Source organism: Petaurus breviceps, unplaced genomic scaffold (assembly GCF_028583685.1).
Source record: "Petaurus breviceps papuanus isolate PSGF00001 unplaced genomic scaffold, PetGlider_PUasm1.0 126, whole genome shotgun sequence".
Taxonomy (NCBI): Eukaryota; Metazoa; Chordata; class Mammalia; order Diprotodontia; family Petauridae; genus Petaurus; species Petaurus breviceps.
In genome coordinates, this window is record NW_027185655.1 from 21,120,880 (window position 1) to 21,133,631 (window position 12,752).

General features: G+C 40.8%; 1 protein-coding gene across 1 annotated transcript in view; it reads right to left on the minus strand.

The window, feature by feature from the left end:
- Positions 1 to 3,736: 3,736 nt before the first annotated feature.
- METAP1 (methionyl aminopeptidase 1) overlaps positions 3,737 to 12,752 on the minus strand; it is an 80,144-nt gene continuing 71,128 nt past the window's right edge. The window contains exon 11 of the mRNA XM_069094256.1: positions 3,737 to 9,525. Coding sequence (XP_068950357.1) covers positions 9,362 to 9,525 — 164 coding nt within the window. The 3' untranslated portion in view covers positions 3,737 to 9,361. The remainder of the gene's footprint in view (positions 9,526 to 12,752) is intronic.

The window sequence follows — 12,752 nt, forward strand, 5'->3', positions numbered from 1 at the left end:
ATTTCGGCTTTGTTGTTTTTGCCATAAGCTCCAGTTTGCATAATCATCTTGTACAGTCACTTGCAATTCCACTGGACCATTTTGCATGGGCCACAAATCTAGGGCCAATTGTATGGCAGCCTTGGCTTCTTCAAAAGCTTTACTCTGCTCAAGTCCCCAGTCGAATTCATATTTCTTCCGTGTGACTCTATATAAAGGTTTTAAAATCTGTCCCAAATGTGGAATGTGGTGCCTCCAGTATCCAAACAATCCTATGAACTTTTGGGCCTCCTTCTTATTGGTAGGGGTAGGAAAATCCTGAATCTTTTGTCGGGCTTGAGGAAGAATCTCCCTTAGCCCCTTGTTCCATTGTATACCCAAAAACTTCACATTCTGAGCTGGTCCTTGAACCTTTGCAGGGTTAATTTCCCACCCTTTACTTTTCATATGCTCAATTAGAAGGGTCAAACTCCTTTCCACTACTTTCGCATCTTTTCCCTGTATCATGATATCATCAATGTCGTGGGTAAGCTGTACACCAGGTAGCTTTAATTCATCCAACTGTTCAGCCACAATCCTGTGACAAATAGTGGGGCTATGTATGTACCCTTGTGGCAAGCGAGTGAAAGTATATTGTCTACCCTGCCAAGTGAAAGCGAAGTGGTCCCATTGTTTAGAGTCTATTGGGATGGTGAAGAAGGCATTTGCCAAGTCAATAACTGCATACCAAGTCCCATCATATTTCTGGATCCTCTCTATTAAGGTGATGGTGTCTGGAACAGCAGCATACAAAGAAGGAGTCACCTTATTCAACTGTCTATAATCCACAGTCATTCTCCATGTCCCATCTGATTTTCTTACTGGCCAGACAGGATTATTCCATCTTGTGGTTGTAGGGACTAACACTCCTGCTTCAACATATTCCTTTATAGTAGTGGCAATTTCATCTTGCCCACCTGGCACACGATACTGTTTTAAAGTAATTACTTCAGAAGGTTCAGGTAAAGTGATTGGGTCCATTTTTAGTTTTCCTACTAAAACTGTATTAATTCCTATCTTCCTCACAGCAAATTGGTATCTTCCTTCAGGTAAATTCAGAGTCATGCCTCTCAATACATCTATTCCAATGATGTATTCAGGAATGGGTACAACAACCACAGCATATTCCTTCTTAGGTAACTGCCCAATTTTCATTGTTATTTTAACCTGTCTGGCTGATATTTCAGCGTCTCCTAGACCTGTGATGGTAATAGGAGTTACATGTTTAAACTTATCAGGGTTTCCATAGATAAGTGTGGCCTCAGCCCCAGTATCAATCAGTGCCCTAGTCACAGTAGTTGATCCATTCTTCCAATATATTGTTAAACCAATATGGGGTCTGCAATCTCTTCTGCATATTTCTTTTATCTGGGCTGGGGCTTGGCCTATCTCCTATTCCCCCTGAAGGTGGGGCAAACTTGGATACAAAGATTCAGATTCAGAAATACCTGCAGGGGTGGTTCCTGCTTCCCTGTTCATTCTAATGCTAAGTACCTTTTCTTGGTACAGCTTATGCAGCTTTTCAGTTGGAATACCATCTATTCTTCTAAAATCCACCCCTGCTCTTAATAGAGCAGTAAACAGTTCCCTTCTTGTGGGTCTATTTTGTCTCTGAATCCTCTGGCTGTTTACTCTTCTCTCTCGAGGCAATTTGTCTTTTTCCCATTCCCCTAAATCGCTTAATTGTGAAATCTTATCCAGCACCTCTGAAAGAGGGTGCCCTATTTCTCCAATTAAAAGAGTCAGAATTAGGTGCTTATATGCAGGAGGAGCCATCTTCACTATGATATTTCTATGAGGAACTCCTAGGGGGGTATCATAATATGCATTTGCATCTCCAATCAGGATAGCAGTTTTCATTACCTCCTCCTTTAGTTTTCTCATACAGTCTCTAAGTGTGTACCAGGGTCTGCCTCCCCTAGGCCACATAGATTCAGTTGGATATTGCTTTTTGCAACCTTCTGCAGCTAAAGCTAGAAGATTCGTTTTGTTATTTCCTCCTTGCATATGGTGATCCCTAAAAGCCTGGTGTACAAAAGGATTCTGACTGATACTTATGAATTTTAAACAGTCCTCATTGTCCAGTGTTATTCCTCCTGCACCTTCATCAGTGATTCTTACTATCCAAGACACTAAAGACTCCCCCATTCTTTGGGTAAATCTACTCAATATATCAGTGATCTCCTGTTGAGTGAAATCCTCAATTATCTCCCTGGACTCTGTTTTGCCTCGGTGGTTCTCCTGCCTTCTTCTTCGTATGGGGAGAGCTTCTACATTAGGAGACTCCTCATCTAACCTTATTCCATTCTCCTCACACACATTCTCCTGGAAGCTGTCAGGGCAACTCTGCCCAGCCTGTACAAAAGCTTCATGCACATTCCTTCTGCTAGTTTTTTGCTTCCTTTTAGCTACATGGACAGTAGCTTGCTCCTGGACCACATGGGTCCCTCCAGTTTGCTCTTCTGAGTACTGTGACACAGAAGAATCCTCAGGCAAACCAGCTGACTCCCTAGCCATCCTAGCTCTTTCCTTCAGCAGCTTATCCCTACTTTTACACATAAGGCGATAACATGTTAGCAGCACCCAGCCTCTCCTGCACACTCCTGCCAGTTCTTTGCCTGGTTCTATGGGTATTGCTTTCAAACATCTTTCCAAATCTCCAGGTTCTCCCTCTTTTAGGCTTGGTTCCCAGTTTTCACAGGGCCCTGTGCTTTTAGCCCATTCTCTGGCTAGAGAGGAATAAGGCAAATCCTCCCATCCTGGAATAGCCATTTCTCCCTCTAAAGCCCCACTCCACTGCTTCCAAATAGAGGCCTGACATTTTGTGATCCCATCCTCGTCGCCAAATGTATCAGCAATGCCATATTCACAATGCCTATAGAGATTACAAATATGCTGATATAATTATCCATCACAAAATACATCAGGTTTGCCATATGGGGAAATAAACTAGAAAATTTATTAAGATACCAAAAGACTGAGTCCCAAAACCAGAAAGTGAAAGCCATCAGAGTAGTTATGATATTGGCACAGGTAGATAAAGTAGAAAGCACCCACATTCTCAAGCCTTTAAAACAGAACAATCTACCTCAGGCAAAGGTCCTCCTCTCCCCACTCACAGCAACCACCCAGCGTCCTGGAAGAGCGCTCCCAGCAGCTCCGGCCCCTGGCAGTCCTCAGCAGGAGTCCTAACTCAAAAGAAAAAAAAAAAAAAAGGCAACCGCCACCAACTGCCAACTGCAGGACCGTTAGCTCGGCTTTTCACTTTCTCTTGCTCTGCTATGTCAGCACGTCCATGGGGCATGGGAGATCTTTAAATCCCATAACCCTTACAGGAAGGTACTCAGTTTTCCCCTTTTATTTAAAACACTTTTTACTGGAGAATATTTATAGCAAAAGGGGACCCTTTGGGTCGGTATTCAGACACTTATTCAGTTTATAGTCTTGGTCAAATTAGGATGCAAATTCCCCATCACCCAATATTAATCCCCTCTTAAAGCAAATCATTACGGGTAACTTAGCAATATGGAATACACATATATGTAAGACAATGGGAAGAGCACTGGATTTAGATTCAAAAACCTGAGTTCAAATTCTACCCTGCTGCTTTGGGCAACTTAGTTTCCTCATCTCTAAGAGGCAGGAAATGGACTAGTCTCTAAAGTCTCTCCCAATTCTAGGGTTACGATTCTGTTATCAACCCCAATCACCCAACACATTTTGAAAAACACATGAAATTTTATTGAGTATTTTACAATGTACAGAATATTGATAATCCATATACATAAATATCAGAATGGCCATCCCTGTTGAGTGATTTTGGCTACTGGGACAAGTGACATCTGTCACATAGGATTTGTCCAATGCAATTTGCTATAATCAGCAAATATTTGTTTTATGAGCCATCAGTCAGAATGGACATGGAAATGCTCACTTTTATAAAAACTGATTACGATTATTTGTTGAAAAAAGAATCTACATGTATTTGTGCATATATACATATACACACAATATATACATGTATCTATACATATAAAAGCTGTTTCTTTTCAAAGGACTGGTAATATATATTAATTGGCTGACTACCTCCAGTTTATGTCAATCATATTGCTGAATCCTCAACCATAACTACTAAGATTTGTTGCACAAGTTATTAAGGCAAAATCTTGCTTAAAAAACAAACCAATCTGCCAATCCTCATTTCTCCACATTTGAGAAGTCTACCTTTTATAGCCATTTAGTCTCTTTTCTCCCTAGTACAAAGGGTTCAAGTAATGCATTCATTTTTTCATCTGATTTCACTTTGTAACAAAAAAAATACCCCAAGCCTAGTAGAAAAACTGTCTGATGCATAGATGAGCATAGAAATGAAATTAAACCAGGTTAACATCACAAAATCAAGTTTGAAAACAATTTTCTCAGTTGTTTTAATATTACAGTAACAAATGCTGGTTATTTAAGGGAGTAGGCGTATAAATGGAACAGAGAGAGACAACTGATCAAGATCTCCAGGACCTTCTTGTGATATAAACTTATCACTTTTGCATTTTAAACAAGTCTCAGGGATGAAAAGGCCATTTCACATCCAAGAATGTTTATTAATTCTAGTGTGGAACATCTGTTGATTTCAGTTGCAGTCAATACTGAGAAATTGAAAGACCTACTATGTCTAAGTTGTATATTCGAAAGAGTGGTTCTTAACGTGTATAAGACTAAAAAAAATTTCTTACAGGAAAAAAAAGTCTTCAGAAGGAAAAATATTACATTAAAGCCAGATAATTAAGTGAAATGAATGTCAAACAACCATCATATATACTCTTTCGATCAAGGACATATTTTATATAGCAAATGGACAGACAGGAAAACATAAAAGGTGATTTTAACACCGTAACAGATATACAGACGATGATAAAAACCTCACATCAGCACCTACTAAACTAAAACCAAGTCATTGTTTCTAACCTAAATGAAATCAAAGATTTGCTGATACTAGCAGAATAAAGAGAACTTAAAGTGATGCCAAACCCAAAAAGAAATGGGGGCCCATACATAAGGATCTGTGCTGGTGCCACATTGACTCAGAAAACTACATATCAACCCTATTGTTTATCCTATTTTTAAAAATTATTTCCCAATTACATTTTAATGTGATTCTGGCAGCTCTTGACCTTGTGTCACACTTTCGATCTAGTTAACCCCCTGCATTCATTCCTGAAATTAGGAAACCGAGGCACAAAAGCTAGTCACACAATGGCAAGGTTGGAACTAGACCCCACATATTTGATGCCTAATTCTAGTACTACACCATGCTATTTCTAAAAGACAGACCACTTTGGAATAATTTTTAAATTTATTTTTTGTAATAATTGCTACAGAGGATCTCAAATTGTCCAAAAACAAACCAAAAAAGAAAAATTAGAGTACTATTCTGACAAAAAACTTGGAAGCTATGTTTAGCTTAGGCGCTTCCTTGTTTTTCAGGCTGATAACTTTTCTCTCTGCTAAAATCTTTAAAGATATATTTTGAAGCCAGCTTGCAATTACCACTTATTATTAAAATGCTATGAAACCACAAAGACCTATGGTGACAGGAGAAAACGTCAGCAGGAGGCCCTCTTTGGGATGATTTTTGGCACATTTCATACAAACAACATAGTGATGATAAGTTAGCACACATATTTTTCATAAATATTCATAAAATTACCACATATAAATAGCTCTAGTGCTCACCCGTAGTCTCCCAAATTAACAGTATTACCAGAATATCAGGAGGGCCTGGTGGGACACTTTTAAAAGGCAATAGACCAAGTATATCACAAGGGTGAGGGGAGGAGACCCTTACAAGGTATTCCAGTTTTCTTCTGACAAAATCTTGATTGCCCTTCTTGAAAGGTGAGGTGGGGAGGTCACACAGCGAGCAGCTGGAACCATGGCACCAAGAATTTCTTGCCCCTCAGAGTTCAAACACAATTCAGCCAGGTTCTGTGTATGAAAAGGTATGCTTTCTTCAGAACTGAAGGGGGTGGGAGAGTTCCTTTGGAAAGCACACATAACTGTTAACATTGAGCACATTAGTCCTGCTGCTCCAAAAGTGTTGAAAGCCCAGATGCTGCCTTCCACTCTTGTGGAAAGATGAAGAAGGCAGCAAATCGAGATGGTCTCAAGTATTTTCCCTAATGGCCTTTCATCTCAGTCCATTCATGGAGCAAGCTTGGTAGGCTCCTTTCAAAGAAAAGCCAAATGTGGCCAGTGACCCATTATAGATGAATTATGACATACAACATGCCAAGATACCAAATTTTCTCCCAATTCTCTAAAAGCAAGGGTTCTTAACCTCAGTGCCATGGACATATTTGTTTGGGGGGAGGGAGGTCTGAACTGAGGAAGAAACTGCAATTTTATTTTCACTAGCCTTTAACCAAAATTTAGAATCTCTTCCAAGTATGAATATAGAGAAAAATACGTAAGGTTCTACAGGTTTCACCAGAAAGTCAACAGGATGTGAGCCAAAAACTAAATGAGCTCACCACCCAACATATACGTTTTCCCCTCAAAGGGTATGGTGGCTTCACATTTCAGTGACATTAAGGAACCTTCAGAGCAGCCAGACACGGCCCCAAGAGGGGGTGCATTTTCTTTAAAGACTAGAACTTTCCTCCAAAGGTGAACTTTTGAGTGCTTAGCCATTTAATAAAACACATTAACAATGAACCTCAGGAAAAATTAAGTAACTAAATTAAGTCTTACTTGGTAAATGTTTGTGACAGTGGCAAATGGTGTTCTTATGGTGGTTTGTAATATGTAAGCCCTTATAGAAACACTTAAAAAAAGTAAGAGGAAGGGGTAGCCAGGTAGCACAGTGAGAGAGAGCACTGGCCCCGGCGTTGGGAGACTTGGGATCAGTTCCGGCCTCAGATACTCGGCACCCACACAAAAATAACTGGCCGTGTAACCTTGAGCAAGTTACTTAACCCCGATTGCTTAAAAAAAAAAAAGTAAGGGAAAATCATGACTATAAGTGTAGTAGTAGTAGTGATAGAAAGACAGGCAAGGGCCCAAGTCTTTCACCAGACGCATATGAACTCATCAAAATTGATGTGAGAGCCTTAAAAATTTAACACAGGAAATTTGTTTTGGAAATTGCTGGCAGTTTTCCTCAAACCAAAGCTATACCTTTTCCAAATTGTAGCAAGTTGTAAAAACCTGAGATGTAATGAATGCAGTATCTATGGTCTGATACATTAAAAAAAAATCTCCACAAAATAGAAAAAAGGCATTAAAAGAAAAAAAAGTCATCTCTTAGCGAAAGAAAAGGAAGGGAAACTGGAAAATGAAGGTGATATAAAAATAAAAGCTCTCAATAAATATTAAGACAACCACCAACCCCTTCCTCCAAGATTCTGCATTCTTTGGGCTTGCTCTCTGGTGATGAACATCAGACAGCTGCCTGCCTTTTAAACTAGATAACCTACCAGAAGGCTATTAACACCCCAATTGTCACTACAATCGCAATTTACAGCCACGAAGAAGTGTTTTGTTACTAAACAATGCTACTGGCTCCATTTAGATTGTAAAGGTAGCTTCCTCTTTTCCCAAACAACCATAACGAAGCAGATGAATTGTGTGGTATGATCATCATTCAGTGTATGATCATTTATAATGCTATACATTACACTTACAAGTATTGCATTGTGTGTAATGAAAATCTTCACAAACATGCTCTATCTACCCTCAACCCTCCCAAAACCCACCTGGTACCAAGAGGTCATTTTGCTGAATCATGAAAACAATAACAAAGTTAAGAAACTGCGATCACAATTTTTGCATAAAGGTCTGAGGCACTCTGGAAAAGAAGACATTTTCCCATAAGGCTAATGCTTTAGTGGTGCCAAATACGACATAAGTTGTCATCAGATCTCTAAGAATAATGTACCCATCAGTGACTGTGATTTTATGTTTTGCTATTTCTTCATCAACTTCATTTACTTATTTATTGGGGGTGGCCTCAAGGATCTGGAAGAATAGAGATATCAGGCCTAAAGTGGTAGCTGAGGTCACTCTCACAGCTTAAGGCGCAACAATAGTCTACTGGGATCCTTGTCCCACCAAGGCTGAAGGTTCCAGTCCAGTAACTATTTAAACCCAAAGGGAGTTATCTGTTTCTCACATGGAGTGCATGCATTACCAGAGGTATGGGGGAAAGCTTCACCCCACTGTTGAGAACAATCTCAACGCCCTGCTGGGCTACGGTTGTTAGGTCCACTCAATTTTACACCAGCCATCTTAACAGTATTTTATTTTTCTTTCTCATACAAACTGGGTATGTGTAACAGAACTGTCTTTTCACATCTTTTCTCCCAGGGCAATCTTCACCTATGATGGTCCCTAGGCAGCCTTAAGAAATAAAACAAAGAAGAAAGGACAGGAAATCCTTTTTTGGTTTAAATTCCAGTATAAGGAAGGTCTGAAATAACAGTATATTGTATCCATCCATTAGGTCCAGCAAAGCCAGCCACCGTTAATGGACAGGGAGTTCTGTGATAAGCAGGAAAAACCAGTGCCTTTTTCCAAAGTGAACTTGTGACATGCCCCCACTGGTGTGCTTGAGAGTCTAGGCTGAGAACCAAGTCTCCTGCATTGAGGGTTTCCTCAAGCACAGTTACAACAGGAGCTATAAAGCATGAGGAAAAAGAAAAATGGTAGGGAGGGTGGGTGAAGAAGAAAATAAAACAAATTCCCTAATTGAGAATTATATCACATTACCGACAGTGGGCCCATTCCTTACCCTATCTTGTCCTATATAACCCTTAGACCAGAATCAAAGACAGTCCTAGTCCAAAGTGTTATTAGCAAGCAATTATGTGGGTCTCTGAGCTTTAAATACACACACACACACACACACACTGTCACATACACACACATGCACACATATATATCTTTATTTAAAAATATGGCGCAAAAAATCTGGCTGAGGTGCCAAGAATTTTCATTTACAAACAACATTCAGTTGGAAAGTAGCTGGCACTGAATGGCCTGTCACGGCAGTCACAGAAGCAACCTAAGCTGGTTGAAGGTAAGATGTCTAAAAGGCAAATGAGGAAGCAGGGAATGAAGGGTATTGGGAGAGAAGAAAGGAGAAGAGAAAAAATTTTTTATTCTTCACTGCTTTTTCAGACCCACAACAAGCTCTTGAAGGTACACACACCCAACGCTGTATTCTTCGTTTAGCTATAGACAATGAAAACAAAACAAATGACAAAATACCGTCCTCTATTCTGTACTCTCAATAAGATGCACACAGTACAGTCAAAAGATAGCATTCAGGTGTCAGTCATCGCAGAACTTAAAACTGGGACATGAAGTGAGGGCGCACGCCATCTAGTGGTCGGGTTAAGATTTCACAGCCAGTGTCCGTGACCAGCAAAGTGTGCTCAAACTGGGCCGACCGCTTCCCGTCTCTAGTCACCGCCGTCCAACCATCTGGCCAGGTTTCATCTTGCCATCCACCTTAAAAAACAGAAAATGCAGAATAAGCTAGAAAAAACATGCAAGAGGTATCTGTGAACTGTCCAGATCGTATGATACCCTTATGTGGATGACTCATCAAAGGCTACTGTGGAATCATGCTGAGACCTTGGCCCCCTTCCCTCTTTAGACAAGACACAAAATCATATGCAGACATTACTAAACCTGGATGAGAAATCCTCTTCAGTCTTATTTAACTATCAATTCCAAAATAATGCCTTCCACTGAAATTTCCTTCCCTTTAAAGCAAAGGGCTAATCATCTAATTTGAGGTCCACTGGGGTAAAGAAAGGCTGGAGGGAACTGTCCTCCCTTCTGACAGAATTAGAGCAGTAACCAGAAGGGGCTCCAGATTGACCCACTTAAGGGGAGTCCGTCTCTTCTCCCCTTTGCCCCACTGGTTTAGGAAAATGACCAGACTGAAAACAGGAAAAAGTCTGTGATTAATTCAGTTTATGGAGGTACCTCTTCAGTTCACCTTTGACTAGCTGGAAGGGAGAATCATAGGGAGTGTTCCAAAAACAATTAAATGGTTTTAGGCAAATAATTCTCCAGAGCTGGGTTGGATAAAACAAAACACTACTGAACCTTTCACCTGAGTTTAGCGTAGGGTCTTCCCGCCCAGGTTGTAATTTTTATAATCTCTCAAAGGGTGCTTTTCGCTCTGCATTCAGAAGTTCTGGGCAGTTTTCTTATATTATTGCTTACACCCTGACATTTAGGTAATTCTGGTTCATCATGTTTTTTGGGGGAAACTGATGATCCTGAAGTTATCACTGCACACATCCTGTCCTCAAAGTCAGTTACTTTGGCTTAAATAGAATCTGTGTCCCCTCCTTTTCTCTCCCTTCTCTTTTAAAAACACTGTTGCTTTTTGACTTTGTTTTGCCAGATTTTCTTCTATTTCAGAATTTGTGTGTTCCAAATCCGTTAACCTCTTGTTAACTTCTTTAGAGATTTTCTGTCATGAATTCAACTTTTCTAAATCAGTCAATTCTATTTTTTAATTCTGTGTGGGAGCCCTAAATTTCTGACATATTCATTCCTAACTTTTTAAAAATGGATTTTATTTGTCCTTTTGAACTACTCCAGAGTTTCTTGTTGTTCCATGCTTTTCTGGGATTTTACAGGCTTCTTCAATCACATGTTATTGGCTCACTTTCCTCTCTGATATTTGTTGTGAGAATTTTATGATCTTTGAGGATTTTTTTACTCATTTCTTTTTTTCTAGTTTCAAGATCTTCCCTGTTGATATGTCTGCTTTTGCTCTGGACTCATATTAAGGTTTTTTTTTCTATTGACATATTTGATATTTTAGCCTTATTTGATATTCCTTGTCTCTCACTTTCTGGTCCCAGCCCTCTTACTATGTGAGCAGGTTCCCAGAGAGGGCTGCAAGGCTGCTCTAGCCTCCTTGTGCTGGGGGATACAGCTATAGGCTTCATCATGTTGTTTCCATCTATATTTGCTTCTAGTTTCCACAGCTTCAGATAATTGAGCAGAATCATCACTGCCATTTCTTAAAAGATGAAAGGGTTTGGGGGAGTGCCTTCCCTTTAACTAAAGTACATAGTGCATATGAAATTTAAGTAGGCCAAATATTTTTTATTAAAAGTTTAGGGAGGTGGAGCCAAGATGGCGGAGTAGAAGCACAACCCTCCCGCGGCTCCAGCTTCCACCCTCCCCAATCCATGTAAAAAGGGGACTCTAAACAAACTTTGGAGCTGCAGAACCCACAAAATGACACAGAGAAGCTAACCTCCCGCTGAGAACAGCCCGGCAGACCGGACAGGAATTGGCCAGCGCACTCAACGCTCTGGGAGCCGAGCCCAGCACCACGCCGAGGCTTTAGCCCCAGGGCGGGCCTGACCAGAGGGACTCCAGATCAGCAGCAGCTGTGGCCATTTCCAGATTTATCAACACATAGATGCGAAGGACAAGGTGTGAGGCCAGTGCAGTCTGGACTTTGGGACCCAGTAAGTGGGAGTGCATGGCTTTTACCCCCGGAGCAAGAAACTGCTGAGATGCCAGCACAGCCTGCCAGCGCCACAAGGCGGCTTCAGCTCCTGGCCTGCAGAGTGTAGGGGGACCAAGCACCAGTCTCAGGGGTCATCGCTCTTGCTTTAACCTGCTTGGATCTGGATTGCAGTCTAGGGTGGAGGTCCTGGGGTGTGTGTCCAGCTTGTCAGAGCGTGTGGAGACCTCAGAGAGGGCACCCATCTAATACCTCCGGCAGCTGAGAAAACCCCAGCGTTTGGGATGAAAACTCCCCTGTCTGGTGGCAGAGTCCTGCTGTGGCAAAAAGCCCAAAAGTCAAATCATTGAGTGGCAAAATGAGCAGGCAAAGGAAACAAAGCAGACGGAAGATTCCAACATTACACTCCTATTTTGGGGATAAGAAGGAGCCAGGCATGGAACAGGAGGAAATCAGTGAAGTCAGAACTCCTGCACCAAAAGCTTCAAAGGAAAATACAAGCTGGGTACAGGCCATAGAGGACCTTAAGAAGCAGATAAGAGAAGTGAAGGAAAAATTGGGAAGAGAAATGAGAACAATGCAAGAAAATTATGAAATGAGAGTCAACAGCCTGACTGAAGAAAATAATACCTTAAAAAACAGACTGACTCAAATGGCAAAGGAGGCTCAAAAAGGCAATGAGGAGAAGAAGGCCTTAAAAAATCGAATTTGCCAGATGGGAAAAGAATCTCAAAAGCTCACTGAGGAGAATCATTGCTTCAGAATTAGATTGGAGCAAATGGAAGCTAATGACTTTATGAGAAATCAAGATGCTGTTAAACAGATCCAAACAAATGAAAGAATAGAAGGCAATGTGAAATATCTCATGGGAAAAACCACTGACCTGGAAAATAGATCCAGAAGAGATAATTTAAAAATTATTGGACTTCCTGAGAGCCATGACCAAAGTAAGAGCCTGGAAAACATCCTCCAGGAAGTTCTCAAAGAAAACTGCCCTGATGTTTTAGAACCAGAGGGCAAAATAGAGGTTGAAAGAATCCACCTCCTGAAAAAAATCCCAAAAAGAAAACTCCTAGGAATATTATAGCCAGGTTCCGGAATTCCCAGATTAAGGAGAGAATATTACAAGCAGCCAGGAAGAAACAATTTGAATATTGTGGAAACACAATCAGGATAACCCAGGATCTGGCAGCTTCTACACTGAGGGATCGAAGGGCCTGGAATATAATATTCC